The sequence below is a fragment of the Monodelphis domestica genome, chromosome 2 (genome assembly GCF_027887165.1).
Source record: "Monodelphis domestica isolate mMonDom1 chromosome 2, mMonDom1.pri, whole genome shotgun sequence".
Taxonomy (NCBI): Eukaryota; Metazoa; Chordata; class Mammalia; order Didelphimorphia; family Didelphidae; genus Monodelphis; species Monodelphis domestica.
The window spans coordinates 15,103,440-15,119,331 of record NC_077228.1 but is presented as its reverse complement, the minus strand read 5'-3'; the positions used below and the strand labels follow the sequence as shown (position 1 = coordinate 15,119,331).

The 15,892-nt window shown below is 42.5% G+C and overlaps 1 protein-coding gene across 4 annotated transcripts in view; it reads left to right on the top strand.

Moving 5' to 3' along the window:
- Nucleotides 1-15,892, top strand: part of PATJ (PATJ crumbs cell polarity complex component) — a 364,450-nt gene that overhangs the window by 138,628 nt on the left and 209,930 nt on the right. For all 4 annotated transcript variants that reach the window (XM_056814120.1, XM_056814123.1, XM_056814122.1 and 1 more), the window contains exons 22-25: nt 958-1,120; nt 4,787-4,858; nt 11,556-11,733; nt 13,814-13,924. In XM_056814120.1, the coding sequence (XP_056670098.1) occupies nt 958-1,120; nt 4,787-4,858; nt 11,556-11,733; nt 13,814-13,924 (524 nt within the window). The remainder of the gene's footprint in view (nt 1-957; nt 1,121-4,786; nt 4,859-11,555; nt 11,734-13,813; nt 13,925-15,892) is intronic.

Genomic DNA, 15,892 nt, shown 5'->3' with positions numbered 1-15,892 from the left:
AATACCCATAAGCCATAGCTCCACTAGACCCCAGTGGATGAGTAAAACCTACCCGTTAGGTGTCGTGAATGAGTAAAGGCGTGGGTGGGACATGCTTTGTGCGGGTTTTGGTGGAGAGGTTTGCTAAGCTGACAAGGTACAGAACATGTCCAAACTGGCTGGGCAAAGAGTTTGGAACCAGCAAAAGATTAGCATCATCCAGAGGGATGAATTGACTTCAAATGCCAAAGTTTCTTTTTTCTGAAAAGAGGAGCGTTAGTAAAAAAAAAGTTTCTGAGAGTTATAGTAAAGAATGAATATTGGCTGAGATTCATAAGATCATACCCTCCCTCCTCGCCATTCTTCTTACTATCTCTGGCTTCCATCAAAGCTCAGATGAAAAGCTGCCCTCTAGATGAAGCCTTTCATGATTCTGCCCACCTTGTCCTCACTTAATAGGGTCTTCCCAGCCAAATTACCTTGTAAAGTGTTTTACAAATCTCCAAGCACTGCATAAATGTTTGCTGTTGTTATTGTCGTTATCGTTGCTGTTAATAATTTTGTATACTTGGCCATCCAGTCCAGTTCCCTTGTTTAACAGAGAAGCAAAGACTTTCAGAACTGTTAAGTGACTCACTCAAGATCACACAGCCAATAAATAACAGGGCACGAATCATTCCCAGGTCCCTGTCTCTCAGTCCTTCTTTCCTTCCACGTTACCACGTTTCCATCATGAAGAAAGAAAATTCTCTTGGATGCATTCCTTTATATTCCAAGTGTATCTAGTTTGTATCTAGTTAGTATTTACTTAGATGTCCACTTGTTTCTCCTGGAAAGAGAACATAAACTCCTTGAGGGTAAGGGCCACCTTTGTCCCCAGAGTCTAACACATATTAGGGCAACTTTTGGAAATTGCATTAACTCAGATTAATTGCCCTTCCTTTCTTTTGCTAATTGTACTACTCTTTTGCTCTCCAGGTCTTAGGATTCCAAGCAATTCAGAAGGCCCTGAAATGCTGGTTGATCTCCCTATGACGGCTCAAGAGAGTGAAGCTGCAGACATTTCCATCTATCAGCTGCCCCAGAAGCGAGGGTTCTCCAAGGCTGGATTGTTGCCATCCAAATATTCAGCAAATACATGGTATGCTACTAGTTCTTGTTCCATTATCTGATTCTTCTCTCTCTCTCTGTCTCTGTCTCTCTCTTTGTCTCTCTGTCTCTATCTCTGTCTTTGTCTCTCTCTGTCTCTCTATGTTTCTCTCTCTCTTTGTCTCTCTCTGTCTCTGTCTCCATCTCTCTGTCTCTCTTTCTCTGTCTGTCTGTCTGTCTGTCTGTCTCTCTCTCTCTCTCTGTGGTCTCAGATATGTCCTAGTGACCCTGGGCAAGTCATATTTGAACCCAAGACTCACCATCTCTAGTCCTGGCTCTCCATCCACTGATTGAGGGCTACCTAGCTTCCCCTTTCACTGCTTTAAAACATCGAAACCCTGATCTATGAATCCTGGTTAATAGTCTTCATTCAGCTTCTCTCTGTCCCTACTAGACTCTAGCCCCAAGGGCAGAACCCAAGGCTCCTGAGTTGGGCTGACCCAGATAGTCTCCATGAGATCCTAGATAAGAGTTGAGAGCAACTTTGCTCTTCCTGATGTCCCACCCCCTCATTTTCCAAGATGAGGAAATCTCTTGATATCTCTTGTAGCAGGAAGATAAACACCATGACTGCCTTCATCCCATGAGACTGTCTGGAAGACCTTTTCCCATGGAGTTTGTTTATCCTGGGGAGCCTGAATCTTTGTGTTAAATGGAGTAACGTTTGTGATCATATTTTCCCGCTAAGACGCCAGAGTTAAATGTAGGTTCCCGCGAGAACAATGGTGGATGTGAGCCTGGACAGACCGTCTCAGGTTTCTAAGCTTTTAAGGGAATAAATAATGTAGACAGCTAAGGCTCATCTCCAGCCTGAGTGCTCTGGGCTTGACCCCCAGAAGTGTATTATAGGTGACAGTAGAGAAAACAGCGTGGAAAGAAAAGGAATTTTAATGGGGGTGTGGGAAGAGCTTCCCAGATTCCCCTGGAATCCCAAGGACTGTGACACCAGAGATCGATTTCCCTACAAAAGATTTGCTTATTATGGACAAGTCCTTAGTGGTTGGAGTCTCAAGTGCGCCCATCTTTTAAAAAGGAGGTGATTCGTCTTCATACATGAAACTATAGCAGAAGTTGACTTTGGTCATTCATCATTATCATTCAGATTCAAACAATCATATTTTTATTGGAAGATTGATATCTTTAGGGTGAAAAATCCATCTTGAAATACTGGGGTAAAGATAACAGCCATTTTTTATTCCCCACCTTATTTATCATGTAGGGTTTCACTTTTGAGAAACACATGTTAATTAAAAAAAAAAAGATAATATTTGTAAAGTGGTTAGCACAGTGCTTGCTGCCCAGTAGATGTTCAATCAAAGCTTTTCCCCTTGCGTACTCCCCCCCCCCCTTCATGCTCCCCAACACTACTTTGTAAGGCGTTCAGTATTTTTTTTTGTTCGGTTGGATACAGTGATTAAATAAGACTTGCTTCTCTTCCTATGTGGAATGGAATGAGGAGGAGGCACTGGGGCACCACGGGAAAGGTTCCAGACTTGGAACCAGGCCATCAGCCTTTGAATTCTATTCTTTGTCCCAAACTTGGCCTAAGGGGGGCTCAAGGGGCTCCTTGGTCTAGTGGAAAGAGCTCTGAGTTTTGGGTTAAGAGAATGATCTGGAGTCAAAGTTCAAATTGTAATTTTGCCACTAAATAGATCTGTGGCTCTAAGGAAGCGCCTATAACCTCCTCTGCCCTCAGTTTCTTCATCTGTAAAGTGAAGGAGGAGTTAGATGGATTCTAGTTCTTTCCCGTTCAAAATATGTGATCCCGTGACACTGAGACCTTTGATGCTTTAGACAGTCTTTCAGTTTCAGTTTCCATCTCTGTGAAATGAAGCCAATAAATAAGGCTGGTCGAATTTCCTGGGAGGGCTCTTAGGGGAATCGATAGAGGTCATATGGACACACAGCCTTGCAAGTGTGGAAGCACCACCAAAAGATCAGTTATGATTATCACCTGGGCTTCCTTGTAAGGTCCTTTCACCTTCACTTTAAGGCAGCTGGGCCTGAGGAGTTCAAATAGGGCCTCCTCCCTGAGAGCCATCTCTTGTGACGGAGAATGACAAAGATGGGAAACAGTTCAGCAAACTATCGCCACATGGGACGAGTTTGCCCTCATGGATTCTGCCGCCACCGTCCCTGAGCAACAGCAGTGGGCAGTCCCTTCTCATGTCTCCCTTCTGTTCTCATGTTGCACTTCTGAAGGTCGGTCATCAGTCTTCTGCTGGGTTTTCTGGTGCTCACAGCCTTTCTGTTTTGCTCAGTAGATACATTTGTCTGATGCCCGGGCGCTGGGAAACGATGCCACGTAAGCGACTTGTCTTTGGGGGATCCTATGGCAGGGTCCACCGGATGTGGAAGGTCCAATTGGTCATATGCATCTTCACGCAAGAAAGTAGCCTTGCAGGATCTCCAATTTGGAAGGGACCTCCGTGCCCATCCAGTGCCAGCCACTATAACTTCGATGAGCGATGGGCGTCCCTGGGGGTTACTCCTGTCTCTGAAGTCCTGTGATTGTGCCACCCTCTCTGTGTGGGCTCCCAGGAGGTGGAACCCACCCTCTCTCGAGATGGAGTGTCCCAGCTGTGACTTGCTTTCACTGGGAGGGTGTTTTGAGCCTGACTTTACTTACCTCTTTGCACCTTCCTATCCATTACTCTTGTTCATTCCAGTAGAGCTAAGAAGACCAAATCTAATACCTCTTCCATGTGACAGTGTCTTCAAATCACGGAGACCAGCTTCTTCTCTTCATCAGCCTCAATAGGTGCAGATCCTTCTGCCAAACTTCCTATGGGATGGAATCCAGTCCCTTCTCACTTAACTGGGTGCATTCCTGGATATTCTCTAGCTTATCAATATCCTTCTTTTAAAAAGAAAGAACCAACCCTTACCTTCTGTATTAGAATGAGTGCCATGTATTGGTTCTGAGGCAGATGAGTGACAAAGGCTGGGAAGAAGGATTAAGTGACTTACCCAGGGTCACCTAGCTAAGATGTTTCTGAGGCCAGATTTGAACCTAAGACCTCCTATTTCTCGACATAGTTCTCTAGCCCTTGAGCCAGATAGTTGCCCCCTGTGAACTTCTTAAACAATTGTTGTCCAGAAGTAAACCCAATGCTTTAGATATGATATGTCCAGAACAGAGTGCAGTGAAACTCTCATTTCTCTTTTGGACGTTACGGTTTTCTCTAATGCAGTCCCAGATAAAATAAACCTTTTGGGTTTTCTTTTCCTCATTATATTATTGATTTATTAGGTGTGCATTCCACTAAGACTCTCTGATCCTTTTCTGAATAACTGCTGTCTACCTATGCTGCCCCAATCTTATACTCGTGAAGTTGATTTTTTTTCCCCCCGATTCATTTATCCCTTTGAATTTCACTTGATTAGATTCAGCTCAGTGCTCTAAAGCCTTTTAAAATCCATGAGGGTTTGTTCCCAGAATACAAGGAAAAAAATAAGTTGCTTTTTGCTATGGATCATTAAAAGTCTCTTGTTTCCTGTACTCCCAACAGTCTCCTATTTTGTAGGGAGCCTAGTTTCTTATTCGATGAAAATATAATAAATTAAATTGTCAAGTTTTGAAATGAATGATCTTGTATGGTGATGGCAATTCTATGTCGAGAGTGTGACTGATGGGTACTTTTGTTTGTGTTCCCAGTGATTTGCCAGAGAGAGAAGAAGGAGAAGGAGAAGAGACCCCAAACTTCAGTCACTGGGGTCCACCTCGAATGTATGTTGACTTCTATGACTTCATTTTTTTTTAACTGTGGCAAAAGATTTCATTTTCACTTACTTGGTATCAATGAGCTTTATTCATTTTTAAAATCATGGATCAGTAATTGTGATAATATTTATACAGCCTAGGATGGGGTCAGCTAAATTCCATTCCACTAACTTATCAGTCCATCAACAAGGATTTATTAAAATGGCATCTATGTGCCAGAGGCAGTGTTGCACAGTGGATAGAACTAGACTTGGAGTCTTTGACACAAAGAGCTTATGTGACCCTGGACAAGTCATTTCTCTCAGGTTCCTTGCTACTCTCTACACTCGGTGAGGAAGGGAGGGATTGGAGGGAGGGAGAGAATTCCAAACTAAAAAGAAAATATTTTTAGATTAATAATGACTAAGTTACAGAGATGGTGCCGACCCATATCTAAGGGGAATTGCCTCTTGTAGAAGCTCCCAGATCAAATGAAATCACAGGTAAGTCCCTATCTCAGGCAGTCTACTAGATTCTGGGGATATAGAAACAAAAATAACAACCATTTCTGGTCCCTTTTCCTCCCCACCCACAGGAGCTCACCATCTGTAGTGCTAGACATCATGTACAAATTAAGTGTATATAAATCCATACGTGTATACATACACATACATGTGCATGCTTGTACACATAAAGAACACACAAACAGAGCAGATGGAAAAATAACCTTGGGTGGGAAGGCACCAGCAGCTGAGAAGATTAGAAGAAAACGGCACCCGCCTTCAAGAATCCCACACTCCATCCCTGCAATTCTGATGTATATAAATATATTCAAGGCAGTGATAGCTAGGGGACCTGGGAACAGAAGATAATCCTTGTTCTTGAGGGGTTTACATTCCAGTGGAGGTTTCAACATGTGCGCAGATCAATTCCTTTTAAAACACTTACAAAGTGGACAGCTGGGTGGCTCAGTAGATTGAGAGTCAGGCTTAGAGATGGGAGGTCCTGGGTTGAAATTTGACCTTAGACACTTCCCAGCTGTGTGACCCTGGGCAAGTCTCTTACCCCCATTGCCTAACCTGTGCCACTCTTCTGCCTTAGAACCAGTACACAGTATTGATTCTAAGGCCAAAGGTAAGGGTGTAAAAAAAAAAATCAAACAAAACCTAAAAAAAACATACAAAGTAATTGAGAGAAAGGAGGAACATTTGGAGTGAGGCAACACTGCTTCACAAATACTGCAAGCAAAATTGTTTGAGTCCTTTCACTTTAAGTACTGAGGACAATTCATTCCAATTCTTGGCATTAACACTTGGTTAGTCTGATTCATTAATTATTTCTACAGTGTCTGCTGTATGTGAGCTACCTTGGTTAAGTCCCATGAATTTAAAAAATGGTGCAACAATGGCTACCTTAGGACAGCTTCCATTTTACTGGCCAGGAAGAGGAGTTGACATGCACACAAGTATATATATAGCACAAGCAGGCAGGGAGGCAAGACAGGTTTCATAATGGGATGGGGGAGAGATCAGAGTCCCCTTCTCAGAGGAAGTGACTCCTGAGCTGGCTACTGGAGGAAGTCCAAGGTTGTGAACAGAAGCCTGGGTGGTGCTTAACTCATGTTTTGAGTATATGGTTAGCGTCTCATCCCCCACCAGAGGTAATCCTGCAGTACCTTCTTATGAAGGTGACTCCATTTTCTTTCTTTCACCGAAATACCAGCTTTGGAGTGAGAAGACCTGATTTCAAATCCCTGACACAATTCTATAACATTTTGGGCATATCATTTATTTCCCTGCATGGCAATTTCCCTAATATATAAAATGGATATTTTGGACTGTCCAGCATCAGAGGTCTCTCTTGCCTCTTTGTCCTTTCCCTTGTGAACTCTCCTAGGTCCTGCCACATTGGAAGGGCTTTAAGGATGGGCTAATGAGGGACTCTTAAGTACTCTGAAGACCAGCCTAGCAAATATTGGCGAGCCCATCACCCCCTGGACACCAGTGCAGTGGGTTTCAAGTCCTCGGGCATTGGCCAAAGAAACTCCTGTAGTCGATTTGTTGACATTTGAGCTACAATCTGCATCAGGAATGGGAGGATGCCTAGAAACAGATTATTGCTAAATTGAATAATATTAAGCATTTTTAGCATATAGATTGGGAGGATATGAAGGATTGGGAAGGGCTGCAGAGGCCATAGAATCCAACCTCCTCATCTTGTATACAGGGAAACAAACCCAGGATGGAGAACGGGCTGTGCTTCAGTTGCACAAACAGTCATAGATCATTTCTCTACAGCTGTAAGAAAACACAGCTGCCATCTAGCTCAATCATGGTATAATGCATAGAGTGCTGGACCAGGAGTCAGAAAGACCAGAGCACAAATCCTGCCTCACATATCTACTATTTGTGTAACTCTGGCAAGTCACTTAATGCTATTTACCTCAGTCTCCTTGTCTGTAAAATGAGCCAGAAAAGAAAGAGGCAAAGTACTCCAGTATCTTTGCCAAGTGTGAAAATCAAAATTAATATACAATAACTTTAAATATTATATAAGATTTATTAATAATCACTAGAAGTAACAAAATAAAACCATGTGCCATGGCCAATCTACCTCCTCAAACAGCCCACTCCATCGGTGTCCCGACCCAGGAAGAAAGAGAGCTAGCCACTGAGGTCTGCCCAATTTATCTCCTGTCTATGTCAACACGTAATGACAGGAAGTCAGTGGGCTCCTGGGAAATGTAGTTCAAAGACACAAGATTTCCAGTTGCACACAAGAAAACACCAAATGGGATCGTGGAGAGTCAGACCCAATGGAAATGTCTGAATAACAACAACAATCACGTATTTGTCTTCATAAGTCCAGTGTAGTGTAGAAGAATATAGCAGATATTGGTATAGTTCAGGATACTTAGAATCCTTAGCATGGTCTTATGAAAGTCCCCCATCTCCCCAATGGCAGCTCTAGCCCCCCTGATCAGAAACCCCACTTAGGGGAGTTCCAGTCCAGAATTGCTGGGTGGGATGAGTTCCAGTCTGCTCTGCCCTTCACTTCGAATCAGAGACCAGTCCAACTTGAGGAGCAGCCAGGGCACAAGCATAAAAGCCAGGGACCCTGAGCATTCTGGCTGCCGTGGGGAGCCATTGGGAAAGGACCCAGTCAGCAAGTCTCTGCCCTGGCAAGACAGAGGCCAGGAATTGTGGCGCCACAAAGCTGTACACCTTGAACAGCAGAGAACTGTTTGTGCCCACCAGAGACCCCTCTTAGGGACCTGATGTCTCTTTTTTTTTAAGAGAGAAAATGTGGTACCAATGGAAAAAGAATTGGATGAAGTGAGAAGGGTTTTTATTCTGCATCAGAGGAATGTTCCCAGGCCTAGTGCATGATAGAGACATGTAAAAGCAGAGTTGCTGGTGGGAAATGGGAAGACCAATTCCCCCCCCTTAAACAGGGGCCCTGGACCTCATGGCCCCAACTTCTATTCAGAGGGTTCAATCTTGGGAGCAGAGGGGCCTGGGGGCAGCTGGGAGAGGGGTCGGAACAGGGAAGACATTAGGGAGGAGGTGGCCTTTGCAGTAAGATTTGAAGGAAGCTCAGAAGGGTTGTATTTCTTAACCTCTCAGTTGCTAGATCTATAAAACTGAGGTAATTGGCCCTGAGAAGCAGCATGGCATGGTAGGAACTGGCCAGCTTTAACCTCAGGTTCTCTGACACGCCTTTGCTGTGTGACTCTGGGGAAATCCCTTAATTCCCTTCAGGGTCAGTTGCTTCACCTATAAACCTGGGGTTATAAAACCTGAGAGGAAGGATTGCCTAGTGGATAGAGACCCAACCTCAAAGCCAAGGAGACACAAATTTATGGCTCTCCCCCAAAACATACTGTTTTGGGGACCCGAGGCAAGTGAATTATTATTTCCATGTCACCAGACAACCCTTAAATGCTCTAAGTTGCAGAATAGATGTCTATTGGCATTGGTAAAGGGAATTTCTTCACCCATGAAACCACAGGTCTGGACGACTCTCCCAAGATCATTCCCATAAAACATGAACAATTCCTCCATTTGTACCTAATGGTGTTGAGACCCATTTCTCCTCTAATCTAATCCAAGCGCCCTTCTTTGGTCTTTAATGCCTTTCAGAATCTGCCTCCGGTCTGCTTTCTTGGGCTCCCTTTTTCATCCTTCACTCCTGTCACCCAGATCCCCATTCTGTTCTTCACACATGATCCCTGCGCATTTCTTCTCGCTATGCTTTTGCATGGACCATCTCCCATGCCTAGAATGCCAGTCTTCCTCACTTCTGCCTCTTAGAATCCCCAGATTCCTTCCAAGCTCATTGCAGATGCCACCTGCTACTTGAGGCTTTTCTTGTCCTGTCCTTCACCCCATCCCACCCCTCCAACTGCCATTATTACCCTCTGCCCTTCTGGTTGGATCCTCTGCCCCAAGGGCAAAGGCTCTAAAACCCCCCTTTACAGAGCTGGACCAGTGCAGTGTTCTCCTCATTTCCCAGCCTCTGCACTGATTCTGGATGCCTCTGTCATCCCCCTCGCCTCAGTACCTTCCTCTGTATCCCACCCTTCCCCAGTGCCTCCCCCACCTCCATCTTCCTTTTATGTATTATTTTCTGCCTTTAGAGTACAAACTCCTCATGGGCAGAGACTGTTTCTTTTTATTTGTCCTTGAATCTCCAGTGCCTGGCACTCAGTCAGTGCTTAATAAATGTTTTTTGCCCCTAACTTCCTCCCTATTTAATATATTATATAATATAATGAATATATTTTTATAAATATATACATGTGTGCATATACATATAGGTGTAGATATAGTTATATGCTATATATAGGAGTATACGGGGTATGTGTGTATATATATTCATATACACATATATTTCTGTAGACTATATGTTCCTTGAGGGCAGGGACTATTTCTTTGTATTTGTATGTATTTCGCTTAGTATAGTGCCTGGTACTTAGTGCTTACTAAATGTTTATTTCCCCACTTATTGCCTCCCACAGATTTCTCTATATTATATATTCATATGATATAATTTTAGAATGTATATATGTGTGTGTAGGTATCTATATCTTCATAGATATAGATAAAGATGTCAAAGTCCAGGTGGGACATCCATGTTCTCACCTCCTGTAGCCTGGAAGCTCCTTGAGGGCATGGACAGTTTCTCTGGTCTTTGTAATGCCAGCTGTGGCTGATTGTGGCCTGTCTGCTCCCCTCCTAATGTGCTTGTACTTTCTTGTCCTTCATCAAAATGAAAAGGAGAAGAAGGAAAAGGAAAAGGAAAAGAAGAAGGAGGACGAAGAGGAGGAGAAGAAGAGGGAGAGGAGGGGAAGGAGGAGGAAGAGGAGAAAAAGAAGGGGGAGGAGGAGGAAAAGAAGTCTTCATCAAGTGCTATATAACAATTTCATCCACAGAGTCTTGTTTTTTTGCTGTTGGGAAAGTGACACATCTAAATTTTTTCCTCTGTACCTTTCACTCCCTGCTCTCTTGGGCCAGCAGAACATGTTCACTTTCTTGTCCATATAATCAAGCTTTAGATGCTTGCAGACCTGAGCCTTCTCCTCTCCAGGGTAAACATCTAGTCCCTCCATCCAGTCAGCGTATGGCATGATCTGGGAATGGGTCGCCATCTTGGGTGCCTTTCTTTGAATATTCCCTTGCTTTGAGTGTACCTTTTAGACTGTGGTCCCTGGAATTGGGTGTCTTGGTCCTGAAACCCAGTATCTAGAATATACTAGGTGATTTATGAACATGTCTTAGTAAACTTCCTATGCAATAATTCTGTTTCTTAAAGTCTTTCCTTTCCGTCTTAGAATTGATGGTATCAGTTGCAAGGCAGAAGAGCAGTAAGGATTAGGCAGCTGGAGTTAAGGGATTTGTGCAGGGTCACACAATTAGGAAGTGTCTGAGCTCAGATTTGAACCCGAGACCTATTGTCTCTAGAACTGGCTCTTAATCCACTGAGCCAATTCACTGCCCCATCTATGAAATAATTCTTGTCCTTGCATTTAGCCTAATCCTTCTTCCCTGGGACACCCCTTCCAGTTCTTAAAAGCAGCTATTATTTTCTTTCTAAATCTTCTCTTGTCGGATGTTATGCAATCTAGATCCCTGCAGTAGCTTCATGTAGTATGGGAATGTGCACTTGTAGGGTTACCCTATTCTGTCCACGTTCTAGTCTAACATTATTCCTACACTATGTGAACGGAACGTCGTTCCTTGATGTTACCTTACCAGGGTTAGGAATGGAATTAGGGTCAGCTGTCAACCTTTCACTTCCTTGTTCTTTAGAGGGATGCCTCTGTTGAATGAGTCGTTAAGATAGTGCCTCAGTTCAAACCCTCTGATATATAGGACCTTTACGAAACCACGTATCCCCTCTGAGCCTCAGTTCTTTACCTGTATAATGGGGATAAAAACCACTAGCGCCTTCTTCCCAGAGATTCCGAGAAGGATAAATGATGCCACCTATGGAAAACTTTTTGCACACTTTCAGGACCTATAGAAGTGCTCCCTCTCCTTGGCTGTGATTTTTCTCTTTATGCCACAGCTAGACTGGAAGTTCCCAGAAGATCCAAATGTTGATTGTGCCTGTTCCTACATAGAACTCTTTGACTATTGGTGCCTAGCATTCCCTGGATTCAGAGAGGATATTCCAAACCCAGGAAAAGCTAATGGCTTGATGTTTGCTTGTCCTTTTCCAGTGTGGAGATTGCACGAGAAGCCCACGAGTCTCTTGGGATCAGTATTGTGGGTGGGCAGACGGTGATCAAACGCCTAAAGAATGGAGAGGAGCTGAAAGGGATCTTTATCAAGCAAGTCTTAGAAGATAGCCCAGCAGGAAAAACCCAAGCCCTGAAAACTGGAGATAAAATCCTTGAGGTAAAAATAGCATTTCACTGAAATAGACTGACTTTGCTCCACTGGAAGGTTTGGGGGTTCATGCACAGTTTTGGGGGGTAGGGAGAGGGATTGTAAACGGGAGTGTGCGTGTGTGTGCCTCTTCCCCAAAACCCTTGTTTCATCACCACAGCCACAGTTTGAGAAGTCCGATGTGTGTCACCAAAGAGTAAAGAAAAGAAAAAAGAAGCAGATTTGAAATGGACTTTTTAACAAAATGAGACAGATGGTGGGAATCACGCTTCTCCCACAGTCTTTCACAAATTTCTAAATTTGAAGCCAACATGCCAGCGAGAGCCCTGTGCTTGTCTGGACTAAGTCATCGGCCCCTGGGAATCCGAGGCTTCATTCTTTTCCGATGAGCATCACATATGCTGGGCTTTGAGGGAATGGGCCACGTCGATTCCAGGGGCACGTCATCCCTTGTAAACCCCTCACTGGAAACATCCTTCACGTTGTATTTATTAGGTGTTACCATCTCTGACCTCCACCTTCTTGGAAACCCTGCCTTGCCTTTCTATGTGCTCAGAAAAAACTTTTTCTTCGTCTATCCTCACTTGAACTGACATTTGGATGTCTTCTTTCCATCCCTCTTGGGCTTCCTAAAGCAGAATAGGGCAATTTCACAGTGTCTAGGAGTACACAAGGACCTTAGGGGCACCTGAGCTGTTTTACAGATACAGATCTGTTCCAATGGACCCTTCTCTTTCATTCACCCACTCCATGGCAAATTACTGTGCCTCTCAGAGCCTCATTTTCTTCATCTATTAAATGAGGAATTATTTTCATTGTTACTTTCTATCTCTAGCTCTGTGCCTAGCACAAAGGAAGTTAATGAATAAATTCATGAATAAGAAGAAAGAAAGAAAGAAAGAAAGAAAGAAAGAAAGAAAGAAAGAAAGAAAGAAAGAAAGAAAGAAAGAAAGAAAGAAAGAAAGAAAGAAAGAAAGAAAGAAAGAAAGAAAGAAAGAAAGAAAGAAAGAGAAAGAAAGAGAGAGAAAGAAAGGAAGGAAGGAAGGAAGGAAGGAAGGAAGGAAGGAAGGAAGGAAGGAAGGAAGGAAGGAAGGAAGGAAGGAAGGAAGGAAGAAAACTAAAGAAAGAAAAAACTAAAGAAAGAATGAATGAATGAATGAGCAGTCATTTTTGTCGTGCCTCTTGTGTGGTAGGTGCTGTGTCTTCTGACTCAAAATCCAGCCAGCTCTTGCCACAACTTCCTTGGGTTCCAGTTGAAATGACTATTAAGTGAGATCTCTAGGACCCCTTCCAAATCCAGGGACTTTCTTATATGAAGGTTCTTAATTACTATATATATTGAATCTATAAGATTATTTTCAACGTATTTTCAATATGTCTATCTGGTTAATATATGAATATATTGAACATATCTTCAGTATATTTAATATACCTTCAATATATTTGTATGTCAAAGAAGCATTAACAAATATTAAAAAGATATTAATATATTATAGATATGTTGAAGAGGTATTAAAGATATATTGAATATATTAAAGATTTATTCAATAATGATTGAATGCATTTTTTATGTACAAATTTTGAACAAGATCTAGAGACAGGGAGACTATACCCTGTAGAGAAAATCCGCAAAGGGGTTTCCATATATTAATGATCTCCTGGGCCATTCAATGGCTTGTATACTCATCATGTCTCCCATGTGACATTTCCCTATTCTTACTCTACTCAAGGGAAAGCTGAAGTGCACAGATAGCTTTTGTCCAGTTTAAGCTGAGCAGCTTTATAATGGTAACCCAATCAAAGCCCATCCAGTTGCCTTTCTACCGTACGATGATGATGACTCTTAACTGGCTGCCATGTTCCGTTGATAAGTTGTATCTGTTTTTCGATGTTTAAAAATATTGAAATTTCTTTCATAAATGATTTCATACCATTATAAACTTTCACAAATTATATTTTTATTGGCTATGGTTATGTTTATTCCACATCCATGATCTCTTGTCTTGAACATTCACAGGAGCTGTTGTGTTCATCCATGAAATCCACCAATCGCCTCTGGAAAATGCAGTCATTTATTTATGTTTTTCAGGTGTCGGGTGTAGATTTGCAAAATGCAACTCACCAGGAAGCTGTTGAAGCCATCAAGAATGCAGGGAATCCAGTTGTTTTTGTTGTGCAGAGCTTGTCATCCACCCCAAGGGTAAGCTCTTGGACTTTAAACATCTTCCAGACATTTTCGGGATACATCCTTTTCCTGTGGCCTAAGCTGTCTCTTATACCTCGTTCCTTGTTCCTTACTCCTTTGCAGAATTTCAGGAACTTCAGGAAGGCAGTTATTAACTCCATTCTGCCTTTGACTTAATGTTCAGATTGAAGCTGAGCCATCCTGTGATTCATGATTCTAAAAGAGATAAATTTATTTAAGAGAAAGATGCCTTCAGGTTCAAATTTCACTTAATATGACACTTAGCTAAATAACTGCTAGACGAATCTGCCAAATTCTAAGAGGTTATGATTGGTGATTTTCAAGGTCTGTAACTTTCCGGTGTATCATAGTATCCAGAGCCCTGGATCTGAATTCAGAGAATCTTGCTTCCATTCTAGGCTTTCTTACTTGCTATCATATGAAATAATCATTTAACCTTGATGGGCTTCAGTTTCCTCATCTGTCATTTGAGAGATTTGATAACCTCTGCGGTCCCTTGTAGCCCTAGATTTTTGATCTTATGTCAGCTTTTGCCACTTCCTAACCTCATGTCCCTGGGAGTCATTTTACCTCCATGGGCCTCAGTTTCTTCTTCTGATTAATGAGGAGGTTATAGTAGATGACCTCTGAAGACAATTCCAACTGCAATCTGCTGTTGCTGCTAATGTGGATCCATTATCAGAGAGATTCCAAGAGGTGAGAACTAGAGAGTCTCAGAATTCAAAAGTGCTGAAGATTTAGTCTGTTTTAATCCACCTGGGTTCAAGAATCCCTTCCACTTCATAATGGACCATGGGCCATTCTCTGTTTAACATAGAAACTGGAACTTAATGAGAACTATGAATGCTTGTTTCCTTCTTTCCTTCTTGTCTATGAGGGATGTCTAATGAGGAAGAACTTTCTGTATTTCAGCCCATTTCAATTTGGGACATCTCTCCTTGTTAGGAAGATTCTCTTTATATCCAGTCTCTATTTATCCCATTTGCAGTTCTCAGCCTTTGTTCCTAGTTCTTCCCTTTGGTTCCAAGTGCCCTGCTTTCATGTGACAGCTGTCAAGTACTTGAAGTACTCATCACATGCTCCCTAGGTCTTCTCTTCTTACAGTAAACACCTCCAATTTCTTCTTCTGGTCTCATGTACTTTTCTCAAGGTCCTTAGAAGTTAGTCATCTGACTTACCTCCAAGCCTTTTCTTTTTCTTAAATCTATTATGAGTAAGAAAATAAATGACTTCAGTGTTTGTTTATAAACACTGACATTGAGGAACAAAAAGACTGAGTTGGCAGGGCTGAGCATCAACATGACTTGTCCTAGTTCCATTTATGAATATTAACCTGAAAAAAGATTCGCTTGTTCAGTTTGACACCAGAAGGCAGAACTAGCAGCAATGCCTGGAAGTAGCAGAGAAGCCAGTTGAGGATGAGTTTTAGTGGGAGGGGAGATGTCCTAGGAAGTGATGTTCTTCAGAAATGGTATGGGAATGGAGACAGTGTGTCTGCAAGTGGAAATGCAGTCAAAGGAATTCTTGTGCAGGTTCCTTCTGAGATCCGTTCCTGCCGACATTCTATAATTCTCTCCTTCCTTCATATGTCACACTTCTAAGTCCCTCTGAGATTTAGGTTCATTTCTACATAAGGCAGTCTTTCTTAGAAGTGTTTGAACACTGTTCTCTCAAATTAAATGCCTTTATCTTACCATCTCAGCAATTGATTCTGACCTGGATATGTTTTTTATCGCAGGAGTTATTCATCCCCAAAGGAGATTTGAGGCAGACCCTAAACAACATCCTTGACCCTCTGTGCCTTCTCTGCCCTCCCTCCAACCACACTTCAGCTCCAGGGAGGCACACTAATTTGTCTTTCTGTGAAATATAGTCTTCTGAATGATCTAAGCAATCTCAATATTATTATAGTCCATAATGAGCCGTAGCATTCCTGAGTCATATTTATCCTGAACCATTATC